Raw genomic sequence first — 23354 nt, forward strand, 5'->3', positions numbered from 1 at the left:
AAAGTTTTGCGGGTAACCATGATTGGCTGGCTGCTGGCTGGCTGGTGTTGGGTAAAAGTTCGTGTTTCAAAATGATTGTACTTAATTTGTGGACATTTTTATGGCTATATGTCTGTATAAGTCTGGGATGTGTGTGTAGAATTTAATGGGTCATAGTCACACAGGAATCGTCGTCGTCGTTGTCGGTGGAAAATGCAATTTAATAAAACAAAATTGCTATTGTTTTGGTTTATTTTTTTGTTTTTATTATTTTTATGGAAGAATTGTTATGGCTTTTGGTTTACACGGTGTGAACGTTATTTTTTTTTTTTTTTTTAGATATAAGTACAATTTTTGAAATTTATGTTTCATGTAGAATTGCTTTGCGTGGGAAAATCTATGTTAAATGTTTTGTTTTTTGGACATTTTTCGGTCAAAGACTCTTGCAGTTTAATAAAATATTTTTGGACAAAGACTTCAGAGGATTTTTGTCACGATAATTTTTTGTTTTTTTTTTTTTTTTTTGTTACTCCGAAGGATTCTTAAAAATTGTAATTTTTTTTTTAGGTCATATTATTTATTTTGAAAAATTAAGTATTTTGTTTTTTTCGTTACATGTTCAATATCTATAAATGCTTAAAGGATAAAAATAGACTATTTAGTAAAAACAACAAAAATTTCATGTTTTTCTCTTTTTCGAATAGTTTTTCATTAGTTTTTTACAGTACTTGAATTTAATTTTTTTTTAAAGGATACATATCGATAGGAAATTTAATTATCTACAAAAAATTACTTAATAAAAATTTTCATATTCGGCTTCCTTTTTCAAGTTATAGACGAAAACCCAAAAAATAACAAAATAACAAAAAAGTCGAAAATATTGATCGCTGCAAAAATTATCATATCTTTATAACTTATCCATAGATTTTGAAGAAATTTCTTCTTGTTATCTTTGCCAAAAAGATAAAAATATAAAACTATGAGGATTCACAAGATTTAGATTTTTTATGTCAGTAAGAAACTCTTTTTTTTGCAAAAATTTCCTGTAAAGAGTCGATTTTTTTAAAGTGTTTTGATAAAATGCCATTTCATTAGGGCGACCCATTTTTTTTCTCAAGAAAAAATGAATGCTTCCAATCTCAAAAGTAACATAGTTGCTGAATTTAAATAGGGTACCACAACTTTTACTTAGTTTTTCCAATAAACCCACATTTTCTCTACACCTACAAAAAACACCCTTTCACATGAAAAAAATAATTATAGAGATTTTATTCGTAATTATCATGACAAAGACAACATTTTTAATAAATTTGTATGGGCATCATTGATTTTATCGTATGGGCACCAGTGAGTGATTTAGTTAAACAAAAAACACCCTTTCACCTAAATTATTTGGAATGGACTGCTTATAAATTAAATATTTGTACCAATTTTCATTGGGTTAACATTTTTGTCTTTATATTTGTGTTTCAAATCTAAATTTCATAATTCCTTAAAAAAAAACATCATCTTACTAAAAATAATTTTGTAGACTCTAGATTTTTAGTGCTTATGGCAAAATAAAAGTTTTCATTAAATTAAAAAGAATAACAACATTTATGTCAACTCTTATATGATACCTTTCCAACACAAAGTTTAACCCCTAAAAAAAAACACCCTTTCACCTAAAGTATTTTTAAGAACTTCATGGATTCTTTTTTCCTGCTTTATATACAACCTTCATACAGAATTTTATCAGTGTATCATGTATATCACTAACTTTCGGTTATAATTTACTTGTTTCATGAAGGTAAAACAATTATTTCGTGTAAAAAAAAAATCTATTAAAAAAGTGTCTTATTTTGAATTTTATCTAAATAGGATCGAATACGGCATTCGGCACTGGATTTCGTAAAAAATTAAAACATTTAAAAAAAAATTGCGTATACACCAGAGTGAACACTATGAATTTATTCCAATAGACTTAATATTAGACTTCTTTATGTAACAATTAAGGTATCTAGACATAAAAAGCAACACAGTTATAAAAAATTCTGCCAAATGCTACAAAGAATTTATATTCTTTAAAAATTGACAAGTTATGTGTAAAAAATTTAACATCAAACATTTAAAAAAAAAAATAAACTTTTATGCGAATTTCTTACCTCAAATTTTCTTTGTAACAAAAAACAGCATTCATCATGCCAATTCCATATCTCCTTCAACAAAAATACACAAAAAAAAAAACATCTCAAAATGTCCTTTTCAAGTCATAATATTTCCAAATAATTCTGCAAAAAATTTCTCCTTGGTTGTACATATTGTGTCCAATTAAATCTACAATTACCTCCTACATTTTGTGGAAATTTCCATTTCAATTGCCTTTGACCCTCTTATATTTATATTATTGTTCCTTATTATTCCAAAGCAAAGAAAGGAAAAAAAAATGACGAGTGGAATATATATATGTAAATGTTATACTGTGGATAAAACGTTCTTTAGATGGCGGGAAGAATAAAGCAAACAAAAAAAAAAGCAAGCGGGACATTAAATTTAACTCCCCAGACTATTGAGTTGGCCCTGGCTATATAAACGAGTATATGTAAATGTTATTTTTATTTTAATACTGGTTATTAGGGAGCATTAAAAGCTGCTTTCATATAATAGAAAAAGGCATAAAAACTCCTAACATTATGCTACAATATTAGAAGCACTTTTTTTTCAAGCTTATTCTCTCTAATCGATTTTCATTTCTCGAGAGAGTCTTCTTCTTCTTGATGCAAAACGTGATGGTTTATATACCTACACACGAAGTAGAAAAAATCGAAAGCAATTTAAGTCAGGCAATCAAGAAAAGGAATTCTTTTCTAGGGAATTCATTTTCTGAGAGCGAAGGCAGACAGTTAAGAAGAATCAAGGACTCATGTGGAACATTCAAGTGGAATTGCTTTTAAATGCCTAGTTTTTTGAAAAAAAAGTCTAAAAAACGAACGAAACGAAAAAAAATCGAAATAATTTCCTGACACATGTCTCTCATTGCTTAGGAAGTTTCAAAGTAGGTATCTTTTTTTAAAAGCTTTTATACATTCTGAGATGATGGTGATTTTTGTGTTGCGTAGAAAAATCACCTTTCTAAAGAAGGGCTTGAGTCATGTTAGGGAATGGAATGATGGTAATCCAAGAATTCTTGTGGTCTTTAGGGTATTTTTGAAATTTTTTTTTCTTGTAAATTTTAGAATTTTATGTGAATTTAATTTTTATTTGAAAGAAAATAAATGGACAGCGGCTTATCAATGGAAAATATTTTTTTTTTTAAAGGCCAACTCTGGAAAATTGTAGGGAATTCGGAAAATTTTTAAATGACTTGACATTGAAATTGTGACAAGTTTGACATTTCTACGTAGCCAGAATATTTTTTTAGAGCTCTTGGAGCTAAATTAAAGTTATTTTTTTAAGTCAATGTTGAAATCGTCCACTTTCAGGGGGTTCTATCATAGTTAAGCTGACATATATTCGAATACATAAAAAAGTAATAGAAATTATTCAGATTTGCAGAATCTGTAGCCTCTTCTATTTAAGTAAACATTAACAACAGAGTACATAATTAGTATGAATTTCACCCAAGAAAAAAAAAATTGTGTAGCCCGTGACATTATCAACAAGTTTTTTTTTTATCGACTTCCAAAAAGGAGGAGGTATTAAATTCGTCTGCATTTTTTTTTTTTTTTTTTTTTTGTATGTTTGTTACCTCATAACTTTGGACTAAGTGAACCAATTTTGATAATTCTTTTTGTGATTCAGTGTGGTCCCATTTCAATTTCGTCCGGTTACGGCTATAGAAACTATGAGAAAAACCATAAGACCCAGTTTTGATCCATGGAAGTCGGTTTAATTTTTTTGATAAAAATATTATTTTTTTTCCTTGGAAATTTGTGACTGAAAACTTATTCGTCAAAAATAATTTGTAGATTACTTTAGCATTTGATTAAAATCTTCCAGAATTTTGTAAGAAGTTGACTTTTATCCATTCTTTTCAGAAAATTGAGAAAATTGATAAGTTTAAGTAATGATTTAAAAAAAATCGCCTAGAATTTCAAAGACCGTTTTGGATGACGTTGATTTAAAAAAAAATATTAATCTTTATCTGAATATATTAATTAATTTTTTTTTTTGACCTCACTTGGCAACTATAGGTACTATTTTTTTTTTCAGCAGGAAAAAGACGTCCTCTTAATTCAACGAAATATCAAAGGGATTTTAAAACTCCTGCTTAATGTCCATTGTACTGAAAGACATGATAAAATGAGCAAAAATGAAAAACAAAAACCACCAAAATGCGCTTATGAATAAAAACAAAAGGTTGGAAAAAATGGTGAGTTAATTTTATATTATAACTCAACACGGTTTGATCAGAGCTTGCTTTATTGACAAGAAATAAGCGTAATTTGTGTTTGTGCACCTTAAGTTTATAGTGTTTTTTGGATTTAATTAATATTCAAACTCGGTAAGGATAAACAGAAATAAGTTAATTCATAATGTATGTAAGCCCTGACTCCTGCCGGATATGGAGTGGCAACCCTGCATAATTTGTTCAGATCAGCAATATATTGTTCACTGGAAAATTTCACGTTGCTCTCGCAACAAAAAGTGGTCACTGTGGCGTATACGTAACATTTATTTCTTTGATATTAATGGTCTGGTCATCATCATGATACTTGGCAAAAACTTTCTTTAAGAATAAGGATGAACGATCAAAAGATTTTGTGTGAAAGGGTGTTTTTTCGCGAGACTGAAGAAGAGATTGATGGGCAGAAAAACATTGAAAAAAAAACTGTTAGTTAAATGTAATCATATGAAACATTTTTTTAAGTTTTTTTTTTCAATTAGATTATTTTAAAAAAAGTTAATATCGATTTAACTTTTTTTTTTTTACTAAATCAGGTAAAATATAACCGAATATGAAAAAAAAAATTATAAACTGATGAAATTCCAATATTTCTGGATATTGGAACTTCATTGTTAAAAAATGTTTTCGGCAAAAATGCGGTATTTTAAGTGGTCGTGTTATATAATTAAAAGATTTCATAACAGCTGATATAAATTTTGTTTATTTTATAAACTTGATTTAAAAAATTTCGTTTGCTATGAAAATTATTAATCCATAGAGTCTACAACATTATCTTGATTAAGGGGTGTTTTTTTTGTGTCTAAGAAATGATGTTATTAAGAATGAGTATGAGAAAAAAAACGATATCTCTTTGAAAATTAATGAATAATTTTTATTTTTGACAGAAACCAAGAATTTAAACAGTCTATTCAAATATTTTAGGTTAAAGGGTATTTTCGTTCAGAATTTCTACACTGAGAGAAAAGTCACCATAAAACAACGTGAAATCAATGAAAACCACATTGATTTAACTATTAATTGGAATGATTTTGCGTTGAAGATGGACATTTTAAAATCAATGTGGAAAATAGGTTAATTTTTGATGGTTTCGTATCTTAAAGTCACATAAATCAAAGTAGTTCAACTTTGAAACAACGACGTTTAATTTTTTCCCTCAGTGTATATTTCTTCTGTTCGAAAAAAAAACAGAATTTCTTCCAAAATAGTTGTATGGCCTCCATAGTTTCTTGACTCTTATCCTAATGTTACATTTTAATTAGATTTTTATCTGGAATCATTCTTTTAATAATTGATTTTTACCCAAAGAATTATCCTTTCACTCATAAGTAATTTTATTTTAAGTTCCGATGACAAATGGAACATTTTTTACAAAAGTTAATTTTACTTATTACAGAATCTACTTTCTCTTTGAAACAACAAAAAAAAACAACACCTTTCCACCCAAAATTCTTGATCCTGTATTTTTATTGCAAAAGAAATATTTTTCTTTTATTATTTGATTTTTTTTTGTTCTATTTCACCTATATCAAATAAAGAAGTGCATTTTTTTCTAATTTTGTATGCAACCACCATTCAACTAGTATTAGTCTTTGACAAAGCTTAAAATTGAGTTTAATTCATCAAACAAAATAATTTTACATATTTGCAAAAATATGTGTTATTGATTAAATTTCAAACGAAAAAAAAAAATTAAATAGTTGACTCTATTTCAACTAATTTTATACCCTGATAAGCTTTTCAAAAAAAAAATAATATTAAAATATGATAAATAAAAATAAAAAATCATTCAATTTTACAAAAATATTTTTGTTAATATTTACTTTGCATAAAAATAAATTAATATCCAATGAATTCACAAATTAAGTAAATACAAACAATTTTTTTTTTTGTGTGTTGTAAATACATATTTTGTATGTTAATGTTTTGAATATTTTTATAAAATGAAACGAGATAAAACAAAAGCCCAATATCAAGCATCAATGATTACTTTCCTCTTTTTTTTTTACATTTTTGTTGTTGTTGTTGGAATCTTCTCATTCTCATGAATATCATCAAAATTGAAAAAGAAAAAAATATATATACCTATCTATATGTAAAAATTTGTGAAGTCAACCCATTTTATCTATTTTTGCATTGTCAATATGGTCATGTATATATTTAGTGAATTTTATGATGTCCTATCGGCAGGGTGTTTTTTTTTTTTTTTCTAATTAGGATGAAAGAAAAAAATTGTTACCAAGATTTAAAATTATAAGGAAACATTATTTATTAATAATTCTTCTCTTATTTAGAAGAAAAAAGAATTACATTCGTGAAGTGCGGTTAAAAAAACTACTCGAAAACGTAAACAAAAAATATATATGAGTATAAGAATATATTCTTTATATTGTAATAATTAATTAATTCTCCATTGAAATCAAATAAAATATTCTACATTCGTGAAGTTCAGCTTGAAAATTCTAAACATATTATCTTAATACTTTAAATGCTGTTCAAACTGATTATAACGGTTAGCCCTAAATATAAAAAATGAAAGGAAAAAGCAAGCATTGAATTGCTTGTAAATGTTGTTTAGTATTCTCCCAGTCTCTTAAAAACTTACTCCAAAAAAAAAACACCCTGTTGATAATTATTTATTTAAATTTCAACTAAGAGGAAAGGATCATTTTAATGAAAATACCCAATGGGGACATATTCTGGGATTATAATGTTGTTGTCTTATTTTCTTCCATTTTTTTTTTTTTTAATTTGTTTTCTTGTTGTTGTTGCTTTTGTAGAACTGCCTCAATACAAATTATTTTTGCTTGATTTGCTTAAATATACAAAACGAAATAAGATATGATTTTAATTGAAATCCTATCCTTGAGACATTTTCTCCCGCATTTTGTGTGATATCAGATTGTCTTGTCAATTCACACCCCACAATATTATAACTTTGGTGTTTACTGAATCGATCGGAAAAAGGGAGGCATTTAGTGAAATAACAGATAAGTAATCATTTTCATTAGCTTTAATTTCATCATAAAGGGAGAAAGAAAAAAAAGTTATTTCAAGGTTAATTTGATACCAATTTATTAAATCAACAAATAATTATGTTTAAATTTAGATTTGACCTAATACAAGCTAATCAACCATAGCCAACGCCCAGATTCTAACATATTTTTTTAAAATGATTTTTAGTTAATTTTATTTTTCTATTATTTTTGTGAAAAGCAAAAAAAAAGATTTGATTTTGTGAATTTATACATTTTTTCAATTTCACTGAGTAAACAAATTTTAATATTCTATTATTTTTTTCTGTTTTGTCAATTCAATAGAATTTAAAATAAAATGAAAAATATTTCATACTATTTTGCTGTAGGCAAATATTTTAGTTTTATGTAAAAACAAACACGATAATTATGCAAATATGCGCGTGCTTCATACTAAATCTAATTTTTTTGTTAATAAACTGTTTTGTTTTTTTTTTTTCTTTATTAATTTATTTTTCAATAAAAATATTTTTTTACAATTAAATTGAATGTGAAATGGTGCAATTTGAGAATTCTATATCTATAATAGAATTTTTATTTGAAATAAATATTTAAAAAAAAAAGAGAGAAAAATATATAAAAAAGAGAATATAAATCCAATTAAAATAGTTTTGAAAAATCTTAAAAAAAAAAAAGAATTTGTAACAAATTATGTGATGAATTGCACTTCGATTTCAAATAAAATGCCCGACTGAATCACACGTCTTAAAGTTCAAAGTACATACATACAGTCACGAGCAAAAGTGGTCAAATGTTTTGCCTTTTTTGAAAAAGTTGTTTAAAACTTAGTGTTCTTTACATAAATTAAATCGTTTTTATTTTATTATTTTTCTATATTATGCCTCCATTCATTTTCCTGATTAAAATTTAAAAAAATGCTTCATTGTCCAAAAATGGAGAGTATCATATTGGTATTTGGACTTGACCAATTCTGCTCGTTTTTTAAAAAGGCTTTTGTTTCAATATATTGAGTGTACTAGAATTATTTTTAACCACTTTTAACAATGCCGCGAAATAATTTTAAAATTCGGTCGTATTTCAGCTTAATGGAAAGCTCAAAGCTCATCACTATTAGGCTTGCGTTCTTTTACTGCCCTTACAATTTCTTCAAAATTTTCAACAGATTTTCAGCCAAAATGGGTCAGGGCCTTGTGCTGGCTATACAACTGTCTTAAATTTCTGATTTCCGAAGCAATATTTGACAATTTTAAAGGTTTTCGTGGGGTCTTCATGTAGTTGAAAAATTATATCACACGACACGGAGTCTTCTTTTGCCAAAAAAAACTTGTTAAATTGTACCGTTTTATATCAAGATAGATTCTCCTCCTCATCATATCTTCAAATTTTATCAAAGGTCGGGAACTCCCCCCAAAAACTCAAACAGAACATCACCAAACCTTTTTTTTAAGTCAAAAATCGTTAGGTTAGATGAAGTTTTACTAAAACCTTAACTATAACCACAAAAAAGAATCAATAACCAATGGGAAAAGTAGATTGAATTGACGAGAACTCAGAAGAAATAGAATGCAAATCTAGTTACTATCCAAAACTGGAAAAAACATTTCAGCAGTATCAAGTTTATAGAACGGACATAAATTATTATGGACTCAAGAATATTTTCCGGTGTTATCTTGTGGATTGCTAGCTAATTTTGAAAAAATAATGAACAAGCGAACCTATCCTTATATAAAACGAAACAATTTACCAAGTTTTTTGGCAAAAGAAGACTCCGTGTTGTCTGATATAATTTTTCAACTAGATGAAGACCCCACCAAAACCTTTAAAATTGTCAAATATTGCTTCAGAAATAAAAAATTTTAGACAGTTTCGTAGTCAGCATAAGACCCTGACATAATCTGGCTGAAAATCTGTTGAAATTTTTGAAGAAATTGTAAGCGCAGTAAAAAAACACAAGTCTAAAAGCGATGAGCTTTGAGCTTTCCATTAAGCTGAAATACGACCGAATTTTAAAATTATTTCTTCACAGATTGATAGATCCTATCTCGCGGCAATGTTAAAAGTGGTAAAAATTAATTCTAGTACACTCAATATATTGAAACAAAAGCCTTTTTCCAAAACGAGCAGAATTGGTCAAGTCCAAATACCAATATGATACTCTCCATTTTTGAACAATGAAGCATTTTTTAAAATTTTAATCAGGAAAACAAATGGTGGCATAATATAGAAAAATAATAAAATAAAAACGATTTAATTCATGTAAAGAACACTAAGTTTTAAACAACTTTCTCAAAAAAGGCAAAACATTTGACCACTTTTGCTCGTCACTGTATGTATATATTAGCTAACTCTTGGAAATTCATCAATTTGGTTAGATATAAAAAAAAAATGAAAACAAAAATTATATTTAACAATTTCACTGTCCCTATACAAACTGGTAAAATAAAGTAGATACGCTCATAATTTTGTATCAGAAAAACAGGCATTTTCTTTACGTCCTATGAATAACATTTGATACATAGAAGTTTTCTGCACCGAATTTCCAGCGTCCATGAATCATATATGATCATAAATATGAAAAATATTCTACGTCCCAACATAAATTGATTCAAAATCTTCTCTACGTCCAAACTTTTTTTGTGGTAGAAAGTATTGCGACTGACTCAGATATGAGGCAAAATGCTTTTTTTACCATTAATAAAATTTTGTTGCTTTGTTGAAAAAAAAAGTTTACTTTGTGTTTACATATGATTCATGGACGTAGTAAGTGTTCATATCATATGAACACGTCCTATGAATCAAATATGATTATTGACCAAAAACGATATAAGATGATTGTTATATAGTTGGTCTCATTAAAAATAAATAATTAAACACTCTAAGAACATGTAATAAAAATATCAATTTAGATTAGATTGAAATGATCAGGTCGTCAAATAAGGGTTCAACCTATAGGAATGAATGCTAATAGAAATTTTTTTTTCCTCAATACCTTCGTTTTGGCATTCTATAACATACCTCAAAAGTCGATAAAGCAACATTCAGCGACTCCAATCCTGCAAGTGAACCAACTGACAGCCTAAACCTGAGTACCCCAGAAGAGATTGCCGAAATAATTAACCTATCCAAACCGAAAAAATCAGCTGGACCGAATGGTATCTCCAACTTCATCATAAAGAGGCTCCCGCAAACAGTGATAATCTTCTTAGCTATCATCCTCAACAACTGCATAAACAACTGCTACTTCCCACAGAAATGGAAAACTGCAAGAATTGTGGCGATTCCTAAGAAAGGTGCTAGGAACATCATCTCCAATTACAGGCCAATCTCTCTTCTCAACAATCTTAGTAAGCTCTTGGAAGAGCTGACACTAAGGAAGCTGAAGAAGTTCTGCAGCGATAACAACATCATCCCAGACACGCAGTTTGGTTTTCGGGAGAAGCACTCCACACTGCATCCGCTCATGAAGTTCCACCAAGACATCACCTCAGCTTTAAACAACAATCAAGTTACTGTCGCATGCTTTTTGGATGTCGAAAAAGCCTTTGACAGCGTATGGATAGATGCTCTTATCCATAAACTTCATTTACTAGGCTTTCCTTTGGCACTAATTAAAATTATTTTTTCTTTTCTCTCTTCCAGAAACTTTTTTGTGCAAGTGGAGGATCGGAAATCACCAATGAAAGTCATTAGAGCTGGAGTTGCTCAAGGATCCAAACTTGGCCCCTTCCTTTACAGCATCCTGCCGTCAGACCAACCACCTGCAAATGAGTGCGAGAACCTGCTTTACGCGGACGATTCAATCACTTACTGCAAGTCCATCTCGCCAACAATAGCTGCCAGGAAAGTCGAAGCTCACATTCGGAAACTGTATGAGTTCTACGGTAAATGGGGTATTCGAATAAACTCATCCAAGTCGGAACTACTGTGCCTTAGACGATCAGGAGGAAGAGGCAGTCGATCGGCTGGAAGCTGTAGAAGCATCACATTGACACTTCCAGATGGAACTAGATTGCCAGCCAAACGCAACGCCAAGTACTTAGGAATCAACTTTAACGAGCTCCTCAGATTCAACAATCACTCCCGTTTGGTCCTCAAAAAAGCCAACTTTGCTTTCCATCGCCTTCACCCTCTGATGAAAAGAAGAACAGGATTGAGTTAACCAACGAAACTCTTGATCTACAAGCAGCTTTTGCGACCAGTCATTGCCTACAGCTTTCCAGTATGGTACACCATCTCCAAGACAGCCATGAAGGAACTACAAATGTTCGAGAGAAAAATACTGAGGATTTGCACTGGACTCATCTTTGACCGACAGCGGCAGAAATACTATAGCAACAAGCGACTCTACGAGGAAGCAAAAATCATACCACTGGACAAGTATCTACTGCAATCGGCGAAGGTACTGGTAGGAAATATCGCCAACCATCCCAATCAACTGATGAGAAGAATGACAGCCCAACAACGACATCCGGAACCTAAGTACCTTTGCGCTTTGGATATACTGGCTGAGAACATAATTTCAATGGACAACGAAGAAGTTAACTTTTACGCCGACACCCAGTCGGCTTACTACCGTGGCTAACGCCAACCAAACCAACCCAACTCAACCAACCCCACAACTGGACATCCGGGTCTGAACACCCCGAGGACAACCTAGTCAGCAGACTTTAAATTAAGTTTATCCATGTATAATATTTATTTATATTTTATAACTTAGTCATTGTATAAGGTTAGGCCCCCTCTGTGCCAACAAAATTTTGTATCTATCAATGAATCTTAGACATAAGTTAATTTTAAGTCAATTGTAAATAACAAGTTCAATAAAAACAAAATTGAATTGAAAAAAAAACAGTTGCTAACTTACTACCGAAAAACCCTTAAAAGTTAGCGGAACCAAATTTTGCATGAAGGTTTTTATATCCATTATCATTAACCCTCAGTCGGCACACGGTTGCGAATTTGGCAGGACAAAAATTAAAAGTGGTCACAAAAAAGTGGGTTTATAAGGTTGAAAATAATTGTTTTTTTTTTTTAATTGTGAATACAATATTCGAATTCCTCGTAATATTCTACATCATTTTCATATATGATTCTCTATAAAATAGTGAGATCGAAAAAAGTTCTAGCGACATGAAAAAGTGTAAACCAAATTCGCAAAAAAGAGGTGTGTCTACAGAGGGTTAAAAATCAAAACAATGCAATGCAAAAAAAACATTCATATCTATGACAAAATGGCATTTTTTGAGAAAAGGGGAAATTTTGGGATATGCACTAAAAAAACATCTTGGTACAATCTTGGAATTAGTGCTACCTAATAGGCTAATTTTTTGGTTTCTATCTTTGTTTGGATATTCTATAACTTATCTCAAAAATCTAAAAAATCTCATGTCCACAAGTCCTAATTTTCCTACATTGAAGATAAGGTGCAGATTTTAAAAAATTGAAAAACTTCACTTCAGATATTTATGTCAGATCAACATGAATAAGGTACATTAGCTTTCAGGGATGGTCAGATTGATTTGTTTGTGGGTTTTGTTGCAATCAGCGTTAAAAAATACCTTGAAATCATATGGGTTATATTGGTTTGAAGAAAAATGCGTTTTCATAAATATATTTCAATTTTTACTGCAGTCATATTTAGGGGCTGTATAAACCTACAAAAGGATATTAAAATTATTTCTCTGATTTTTTGTATAAAATATATCCGTTATTAAAAATACATGTTCATGAATCACATATGCTTAATGGATGCTGTAAACGCGGTACAACAAATAATTTATGTTCAAATGTGATTCATAGGACGTGATATTGATGCTTATTTTCCAAGCAAGAACGTAGAGATTTTTTTCTACCTACAAGTCTATATGGGGACGTAGAATAATATTCGTTTAGTAGTAATGTTGAATCTTATATGATTCATGAACGTAGGAAACGTGGAAAAAATACAATTCATGAATCACAAATGATTCATTGGACAGTGAAGTTGTTAAAAAAAAAAAAATATTTTTTAAAAATTTTGTTTTTGATTGATCAGAAATGTCTATCCGTAATGTACTAATAAAATCGGTCCAGCCTTTAATAAAGTATATTAATATACTTTATATAAAATGTCAATTTTTGCGAAAAATGAGAACGCCATATTTCCACTATCCAACAACAAATTTAATAGAAAAATAGTCATTTTAGAGAATTTTGTATGAGAATATTTCTAAATTTTAATTTTTAACAAACAATTTTGAACACAAAAGTTAGTTTAAAAAAAAATCTTAGAACTCTAAATTTAAGAGAAAAAGTATGTTTTGTGCACAATTTTTTGGTTAAGTTAAAAAAAAAATTATCGAATAGACAGGTTGTTACTTCCTCCATAATTTTTACAACAAATTTGACCTATTTTCACGTTTTGCATAAACTTTAACTTTATAAAAGCTAATAAAAAAATAGGTTTCCTCTATTTTTTTAAAATTTTTTTCCTTTTTGTTTTTCAAATATGATTAAATTTAAACCCCTTAAAAGTAATCATTTCAATTATTTCCAAAAATATTTTACATCTTAACAAGCTTTTTCCAGATGAATAACACTCGAAACCCTAATTGAAGGAGTATAAATTCTAAGAAAAAAAAAAGATTAAATTTTCATAAATAAACATCAAAGAATATTTCTAAAGTTACTTCTTGCGGTAGTGTGAACAAACTTTCAAGCCATTCAACTTTGGAAAATTCTATTGAACTTAGTTCTTCATTTATTCAAGTTTTTTTTTTTTTTGTTTTTCTTCCATCTCGCCTTTGATGGGTTTTATCTTTAAATTTATATCCATTTCTTTGGGGAGATACGAGTATTTCCGGCAGCAATCAATAAAATATTTTTTTTTTTTCTTATGAATTATTCCTTCATAAAAAAATATATAGAAAAAAACAAGGAATATTCTTAAGCTGACAAGTTGTTCATTTATAGACCAACACAATTTTTTGTTGTTGCTCGTCCTTTCAATTCCTCCTGGGTATTTGAAAATATTTCAAAACTTATACTTCAAAATATTTTAAATGAGAAGAATATCCTTTATGAATTTTAAAGTAAGAGAAAGGATTGGTCAGGATTCCCTAATGACCTACACTCAATTTCATTTTGTTTGCATGTAGAGTTCTAGGATTTTCTCCATTTTGGTATAGCCAGGACCTTTAAGGATTTATTTCAGCAAAAATATGAACAAAATAGTAAAAAAAATAAAAAAAGAAAGTAGACAATGATACACGGTAGATGATGATAAACTGATGATGTTCTTCATAGCTCTCACAGGCACATTCACAGACAGACAGAGATATCCTTTAGTATTCATGTCCTATCCATACAGTAGCTAGCTAGTTCCGGTTACTCTTCTACAATTTTTTTTTTTTTGCTTTGGAACTCTTCTTTATTCGTTGGGGCACAGAAAAAAAAGGTTGTTATCGCAATAAAATATAAAATACGACTTTGAATCCTTTCAATGGGTCTGAGAGCGTATAGGTTTATGCGCGAGAAGAGTGAGAACTTCGCCCACATCCTGAATGAATTATTGGTATTTCGCAGTGTGTGAATATATTGGAATAAGGAATATAAATTCCATGCGAAACACGGACTTTCCTTTACACTTACATCATATGGGCTGCTCGCTGGTTCGACACACATAACAGGATATTGATATCTATAGCTTTTGAAGTCCTTTTTATGTTTTTGGTTTTATTTTGTGATTTTTATTCAACGAATGTGTTTTTTTTTTGCTTGTATGGTTTTTATTTCATTCAATTCGTCATTTTGCATTCAAAAACAATACAGAAAACGCGAATTCAGTCGGCAGGGTAATGGACAATTGGACAGTGACGTAGATGGGCAATCGTCTGGATTATAAGATATTTTGGTCATTAAGCATTGAAATGCAAAATCTAGTGGCACAAGAAGTTTTACATAAAGTTTATCCCACTTCTGATATTTTGTTGATTTAGACTAAATCTTATATATTCTCGTTAATGGCATGATAATTTTTATCAAAAACATTTTTCAGCTATCTCTTTATTCAGATAGGCTTCAACCCGACATGTCATCGACGCACAGTGGCCCGTTTTGACTTTTTTGGTTGCGAAAATCAAACTAAACGAATAAATATATTGTCACAATTTTGTTTTATCTTTGAGAAAATTTCCAAAACTATGAAAATGGCAAGTTTCAAATAAAGAAAAAATTGTAACTGGGTATTGCAGAAATTAATTTTAAAGTAAAAAGTTTTGACTAAGGTGAAAAACATAATGGTATTTTTATAAACAATCACACAAAATCAATTTTTAAGTAATTTGGTAATCTGAGTAAAGTGACACAGTCTGGAAAAAAGGAAATAAACCAATTCGAGGAAAACTTTTGAGAAAATAGTTTTTATTTTTTTATTTTTGTGGCAATTTTTTTTTTTATATTTTTCCTTAAACAAAAGTTAATTTATAATGTATAATGTAAATATTGTCTACTTTATAATGAATAAAGCACTATGTTTATCAAACATTTTTCGAAGAAAATAAGCCCAAAATCAAAAATTATCATGGGCAATAAAAATGAACTACCTTTAAAATTACATAATATCTGAGGAACATTAGCTAAGCGCAGTTACAAAGAAAATCATTTATTTCAAAAAACTTAACCTTCACGAAGTTTTTTCCATTCGTATTAATAAAGAAATCATCACTAACATGAGTAAGGGCATACCTACCAAAGTAAGCGTTTTCTTTAATCATCGCTAAGTGGTATCAACTTTGCAGATAGAGCGAATTAATGTAAAAGAAGTTTTTTCTTAGAATTTACCCAACAATCACAAAATCATGTTGTTTAAATCCACAACACACAAAACAAAGATTTTAATTTTAGACATGCAAAAATTTTAAAACTCGTTAGAGTGGTTTTTTTATAATTTTTTGTATATCAAAATTTTCTAACATTAAACAAAAAAAGTTGGTGTACCATTTTTAGGAAAATATTATTCAACACATAAAAACGAAATTTCGATAAATTTCATCAACGCGTTTTCAAAAAATAGATTGTTTAAAAAAAATTTTTTTTTGATATTTGTTAAAAGGGTTGGGGTCAAAATTCTGCCGGGTTCAAAATTCTTTTGTCAAAAATTCTGCTTTCGAAATTCTGCATTTTAAAATTCTGCTTTTTAAAATTCTGTTTTTCAAAATTCTGCTTTTCAAAATTCTGAAAAAAATTAAAAAATTTCAGAATTTTGTAAAATACCTATTCATTTCGCAAAATTTGCTGCTTTTTTTAGATAACTTACCTACGAGTAGGTAGGTAGGTACTATGTCAATATTTGTTATAGGTATTCATTTTTTTTTTTTTTTGATAAATCAATAAATTTAAAAATATTGAGAAGAGGTCTTTAATGCTAAATATCTTCGAAAAATGATAATTGAAAATTTTTTAACTGTTCAAATAAAAATTAATATTCAAAAAACTGAATAAGTAAAGAAATATTCTTCATCGTTTCTAATTAGTTTTCAACGGTATATTATAGATGTGAGTTATAAAAAAGTCAGTCTTAGGCAGTAAGGAAAGTACCAAACTTAAATTACATTAATGAGGTGTATTTTTTTTATGTAAACGCGTATGCTTTGAAAAAAAAAAAAAAACAGAATTAGAAGAATTTTTTTCTTAAAAAAAAAATGCTGGCAGAATTTTGAAAAGCAGAATTTTAAAAGGCAGAATTTTGAAAGACAGAATATAAAAAAAGCAGAATTTTCTTGAAAAAAAGCAGAATTTTGAAAACCAGAATTTTGAAGCCAGAATTTTGACCAGCTCCCTTGTTAAAAATCCAAAAAATGTGTCTTTTGTAAATTTTGTAAAAATTTTATGTAACAAATCACCCAAATCTGTTTCCTGCAAGAGTAAAAAAAATCGTTCCAAAGTTCGATTGCGCATACCACTTCTGATACTTACTCCAGATAGGGCTTTTGAGATATTCGGACCTGATTGCGGACATCCTTTTATTCAGTGTCTCAGTTATCTGTGATGTGACTAACGCTTACAAAAATGATCCAAGTCACTCTTTTTACCGACTTCCAAAAAGGAGGAGGTATTCAATTCGTCTGTATTTTTTTGTTGTTGTATGTTTGTTACCGCATAACTTTGGACTGAGTGAACCATTTTTGAAAATTCTTTTGGTATTGGAAAGCAGGTGCCTGCAGTGTGGTCCCATTTCAATTTCGTTTAGTTATGGCCATAGAAACTATTAGAAAACCCATAAAACAAGTTGTGATCCATGGAAGTCGATTTTGTTTTTTTGATAAAAATGATTATTCGTCACACAAAGTATATCCCACTTCTGATCTGAAAAAAAAAAGTTTATAACATCGGTTTTATCGGTCACCGTTCCCTATGACTACGCCACTGACAAGTCTGACTATACTTTCCAGAGCAAATCAACGTTGCAACAAAAACAACAACAAATCGAAAAAAGTAAGAAAAAAAAACACAAAACGATATAAAGCATTTTATGCCCATCTGGGGAATTATAAATCTTGACGCAAGTGGAGTATTGATTTTACAATATTTTCCTTATTCTTCGATTTTTTGTCCATCTCTTTTCCTTTCTCTTTCTCTGTTTACTCTAAGCTTGAGTGGTGAATAACAACATTGATGGAAGACAACTACTCCATTGGGATAAAAATTGAAGAACTTTTCATCCTTGTTTCATATTTTTTTTTTTTTTTTTAATTTTATTTTGTGATGATGATTTTACTCTGGAATTTACAATGTAATCAGAAACAATTGAGTTTATATTTTTTTGAAGAGAAAGACATTTTTGTGTGTGTGTTTGTTTTTTATTTTTCAAGATTCGAATTGAAAGTGATTGAAATATTTTTCTTGATTTCTTGAATTTGTAATCAGAATTATATTGGTTTTCCACAGAAAACTGCGAAAATGAAAGATTTATAAAAATCCATTGAAAGATGTTTACAGAGGATTTTTTTACTAAAAATTGAGAATTTTAAGTTTTTATTTACAGTCTGGGTTTTGTACAGACTTTATTTTTAATTCAAAACCAATCAGATGAAAGAATGAATGGAAATGAATTTGGATACCTAAATAAATTCAATGTGGATACAATGTATGGATACATTTTTGATGAAAATTTTGAGAAGATTTTCAAATTCTTTGATGTTTGAAAAGTAATGAAAGAAAGATGATTTCTGAAAACTCATCAAATATTCAACAAAGCTTATCAAGAAATTTACATTAAAGCTTACTACATTTATATTTTGAAGAAATAATAATTAGATTAGGTATGTAAAGTTTTGAATCATTCAATGTTTTGTGAATGATTCGAAAAGATTCGAGATGATTCGATCCATATTTAGCTTTGTTCATCAGAGTATTTCCATTAAATAAAATATTTTATTCTTCTTCGGAAGTCATCATTGATCAAGAATTGAAGTGTATCTGTTTTTATCATATTTTTTTTTTTTTTTTTGTAAAATATAATTCACATCCAATTTAAACCAACAATTTTTAAACAAATTCAGGAAAATCAATTTTTACGACATAAAAAGTGTTGGACGATTTGTATTTAACAGAGGTTTGGGGTTCGAATCCCAAGACAGCCCAATATATTTTTTTGGGATGTCTTGGGATTTGAACTCCAGACGTCTGGTCCAAACATCTTGAGGTGCTGATTCTATATACGCATTCACAGCAAAAAATAAAATCTTAACTATCCTGCGTTACGTGAAATGGATTAGAGTTACTGTAGGTATTTCAATTTAATGTACCTCATTTATTTTGAATTAACTCTTTAAATAAATGATATCCATTAGTCAGAAGAAATAAGATAGATAATAATATTGATTGCGTCACCACTGAGTTACCACATTTTTGAGATAAGTAATAAGACGAAATTTGTATGTATTACTTTAATCCGTATACACAGTTTTAAAGAAAATTTATTTTCCAATTAAGTTCATATATATGATATTAACGATAAAATTAAATATTTATAACAGCGTTACTGCTCCACTGCGTTTATGGCCATAAAATATTAAATGGTAAAACAGTTGCTTTAAATCTGTTTTTAAGTTATTTAATTCAACAAACTTCATATATTAAACTCATATTTACGATGAAATTACATATTTACAACAATTTTGCGTTACTGCTCTACTGCGTTACCATATAGCATTAAATGGTAAAGTACTTAACTGTTTTAGATTCCTTTTTAAATTATTTAGGTACCTAATTCAAAAAATTTCATATACATTAAGTTCATATCAACGGTAAAATTGCATATTCACAACTGCGTTAGTGCACCACTGCGTTACCGTATTAAGTGGTAAAACAGTTGTTTAAGATCTGTTTTAAAGTTATTAAATTCAAATATTTGTATGCACATTAGTTGAATTCAGTATATTGTGAAGTGTTACTAAAAATATCATTCATTATTACGGTTAAGATACAACTCTTGTTCTAAGATTACTCCTGCGTTACCAGTTTTTTATAGGATTTAACTTTCCACGTCACGATTTATCATCAAAAGTTGAAGTTTCTATCTCTAATATGCACAAATTTTGTTTTCCTTTTTTATCCTCCGTTTTAAAATTGAAATTTTGTAAATTAATTTTTGGTAACGCAATAATATAAACTATACAAAAATTTTGATTGAAATTAATGCTTCTGTTATTAAACTTTATCTAGTAAAATCAACTGAATCAATGCACAAATTATTTGGGGATAAGACACAACTCTGGTACTAAAACTACCCCTGCGTTACTGTGTTATCATTTTTTTTTATAGCATTTTAGCTTTATAAGAAACGATTTATGATCATAAGTTGCTGTTTCTATCTCTAATACGAACTAATTTTGTTTTTTTGTTCCTCCATTTAAAGTTGAAATTTTTAAGTTAATTTTTGGTAACGCGATGATATAATCTACTAAAAATATTTGATTGAAATTGACGTTATTCTAATTTATCTCTCAACCTACATTGTAACTATAGTTAAAATTACAGTAAAGTGTCAAAATATCATAAAGTTCTGCATTCTAGATCTTCTTTTAAACAAAAACTCTTGCGTTACCAGTTTTTGATAGCATTTAGAATTTAAGCTTTCACATCACGATTTATCACCATAAGTTGGAGTTTCTATCCCTAATAAGTACAAATTTGTTTTTAATTGAAATTTGCAAAACAATTTTTGGTAACGCAATGGCACAAACTACTAAAAATACTCAATTGAAATAAACATTTTTGTGATTTAACTTTATGGGAAGCTTACAATTTTACTTTAGTTTAAAATTACCTTATTTCAGTGCTCATTTATATAATTTTATAAATAAAACCGAAATTTGTAGTAGAGTAACGCAGTACCCTTAAATTCTGCATTCCAAATCTTTTCTTAAACACAAAACCTTGATTATACTATAATTTTGTTGTACACACGCTGCCAATTTTCCTATGAAAATTACATAATTTGTTTGTCTCCTCCTCATTACTTAATTGAATCCTTCTTTTTCCTGAATGTACATGTTTATGTCTTTTTTTTTTTTCTTTTTTTGTGATTTACTCACAAAATGTTGCCCTTAGCTGATGTTTTCAGGATTGTCTCAAGAGTTTTCCCTTAAAATTCCATGTGTCACATGCCCAACTGCACATGAATAATATCATCCTTTCTACCACAGAAAAAAAAAATAGAAAAACACAAAAAAAAAGTATACACTCAGGAAGAGTTAGAGAGAAAGATACTTTTAGTATAGAATCTTAACTCATCTACATACTCTCGTACTCTAGTCTCCATATCCCAGTGTTCTGTGTGGTTTTGTTTTGTCATGAACACACTATAACGTATTCGTGCTTAATGCCATCATATGCACTTAGAATTTCGAGAGCTTTTAGAAACATTTATCACATTCGAGTGTCTACATTGTGTATTCAAACAAAAACAAAAAAAAAAAACACAAACGAAACAAAATACAAAAAAAAAAAAAAACTACTACTTTTTTGCCTCTCTAGTAGAATAAAATATATAAAAGAAAAAATATCCTTTTTTTAATGAATGGATGAATGTCCCTGGAGTGCTTATAGTTTGTCCTCATTTAAGAGAGAATTTCTATGAAAGAAATTCTCAACTTGAATGCAAAAATATTTATATTTTCTAATTTTTTTTTTTTTTCGAAATCAATATAAAAATCAAGGACCTGAACCATCATAGAGTTTATATAAAGGACATTGCACTTGAGGATTTTCCTCTTGTCATAAATATCTGTGGTTTTTTTTTTTTTTGCTTTATTTTGAAAGAAGAGTAAAGTCTTTTGACAAAGACGAAGACCAACAGCTTAAGTATTTTAAAATGTAATTTATCATCTTCTCTTCTTCTTCTTTCTACTTTCTTCTAAAAGGACATATGATGGGTGTGTTTGTTTTTTTTTTTGTATTTTTATGTCACCTACCTTATGCATTATTATTATCTGTGATGATCCTGAATGTCAGAAAAATGAACAAACTTCTTCATCAAATTTCGTTCATATGAGAGTGTCTCTCATTTTACATTTCCGTATTCACTTTTCTACTTTTAGAAAACATTTATCATATAAGTTGCATTTTAAGGCAAGGGTGTAATTGGTTATAAAAATCAAATAGGTGAAGGGGGCGTTATTTTTTCTAGAAACCAATATTTAAATGTACGGTGTCTGTACATTAAGAAGAAAATCAAAAATGTCGAAACTCGAAAATTATGCTTCTCAAGTTTTTGAAAACTGACGGGAGTTATTTTTGAAAACTAAAGTGCGTCACTTAAAAACTGACGCGACACTTTTTAAAAACTGAGGCGCGTCACTTTTGGAAAACTGTCGTAGGTACGTTACTTTAAGAAAACTGGCGCGCGTCACTTTTTGAAAACTGACAAGATTCCCTTTTTTTAAAAATGACGTTCGTCACTTTTTGAAAACTGACGCGCGTCAATTTATGAAAACTTGCACTTGTCACTTGTCGTAGGTACGTTACTTTAAGAAAACTGGCGAGCGTCACTTTTTTAAAACTGACAAGATACCCTTTTTTAAAAATGACGTTCGTCACTTTTTGAAAAATGACGTTAGTCACTTTTTGAAAACTGACGCGCGTCAATTTTTGAAAACTTGCACTTGTCACTTTTTGTAAACTGACGCCCGTCACTTTTGGAAAACTGATGTCCGTCTCTTTTTGAAAACTGACTCGCGTCACTTTTTAAAAAATGACTCGCGTCACTCTTGAAAACGGACACAAATCACTTTTTGCAAAAGTAACGCGTGTCAATTTTGAAAACTGACACAAATCATTTTTTAAAAAGTAAAGCTTGTTACTTTTTGAAAACTGACGTGCGTTCATTTGAAAACTGAAGCGGATCACTTTTTGAAAAGTAACGCACGTCACTTTTTGAAAATTGACCCGCGTCACTTTAGAAAAGTAATTTGCGTTACTTTTGAAAACTGATGCGCGTCACTTTTTGGTTTAAAAGTCATAAAATCAGGGAAAAAATGGGTTAAACACCTTTTTAATCCTCAAATACACCATACAGGCCCGAAATTCTTTAAGTGCGCCCCCTTTATATTTTCTGTGGCAACTTTATCTTCAAAAAAAAAAAAAAAATATTCACATCATCTATTCTGGTCTCTTCAAAGTGGAACAGAGTAGAGCTCTAACCGCAGTAAAATGTTGAATACAAGAGTCTTGGAAAACACCATGCTGCTTCAAAAAAAATCATGAGTGTGAATGTGGTTAGGTTTTAGTTTTTTTGTTTTGTTTGATTTTTTCATGTTTTGGGTAGAATAGACGTGTTTTATGTTAAACTTTTGCTTCATGACACACAAGGAATTTATTCCTGTGTAATGTATGAGGTTGAAAGGTGGGTAAAAAAGATGACTCTCTGAATCTTGTGTTTCTATTCAATGGTTTCAGTTGCAGAAAAAGCAACGAAAATGCATCCAACAGAGCAAAAGGGATGCGTTTCTATA

The 23354-nt window shown here is 29.1% G+C and overlaps 1 protein-coding gene across 1 annotated transcript in view; it reads left to right on the top strand.

Annotated features, from left to right (window-relative positions):
- LOC129918112 (uncharacterized) overlaps positions 1–23354 on the top strand; it is a 112045-nt gene that overhangs the window by 39184 nt on the left and 49507 nt on the right. The window contains exons 2-3 of the mRNA XM_055998461.1: positions 4171–4284; positions 4318–4330. Coding sequence (XP_055854436.1) covers positions 4271–4284; positions 4318–4330 — 27 coding nt within the window. The 5' untranslated portion in view covers positions 4171–4270. The remainder of the gene's footprint in view (positions 1–4170; positions 4285–4317; positions 4331–23354) is intronic.

This window comes from Episyrphus balteatus, chromosome 4, assembly GCF_945859705.1.
Source record: "Episyrphus balteatus chromosome 4, idEpiBalt1.1, whole genome shotgun sequence".
NCBI lineage: Eukaryota > Metazoa > Arthropoda > Insecta > Diptera > Syrphidae > Episyrphus > Episyrphus balteatus.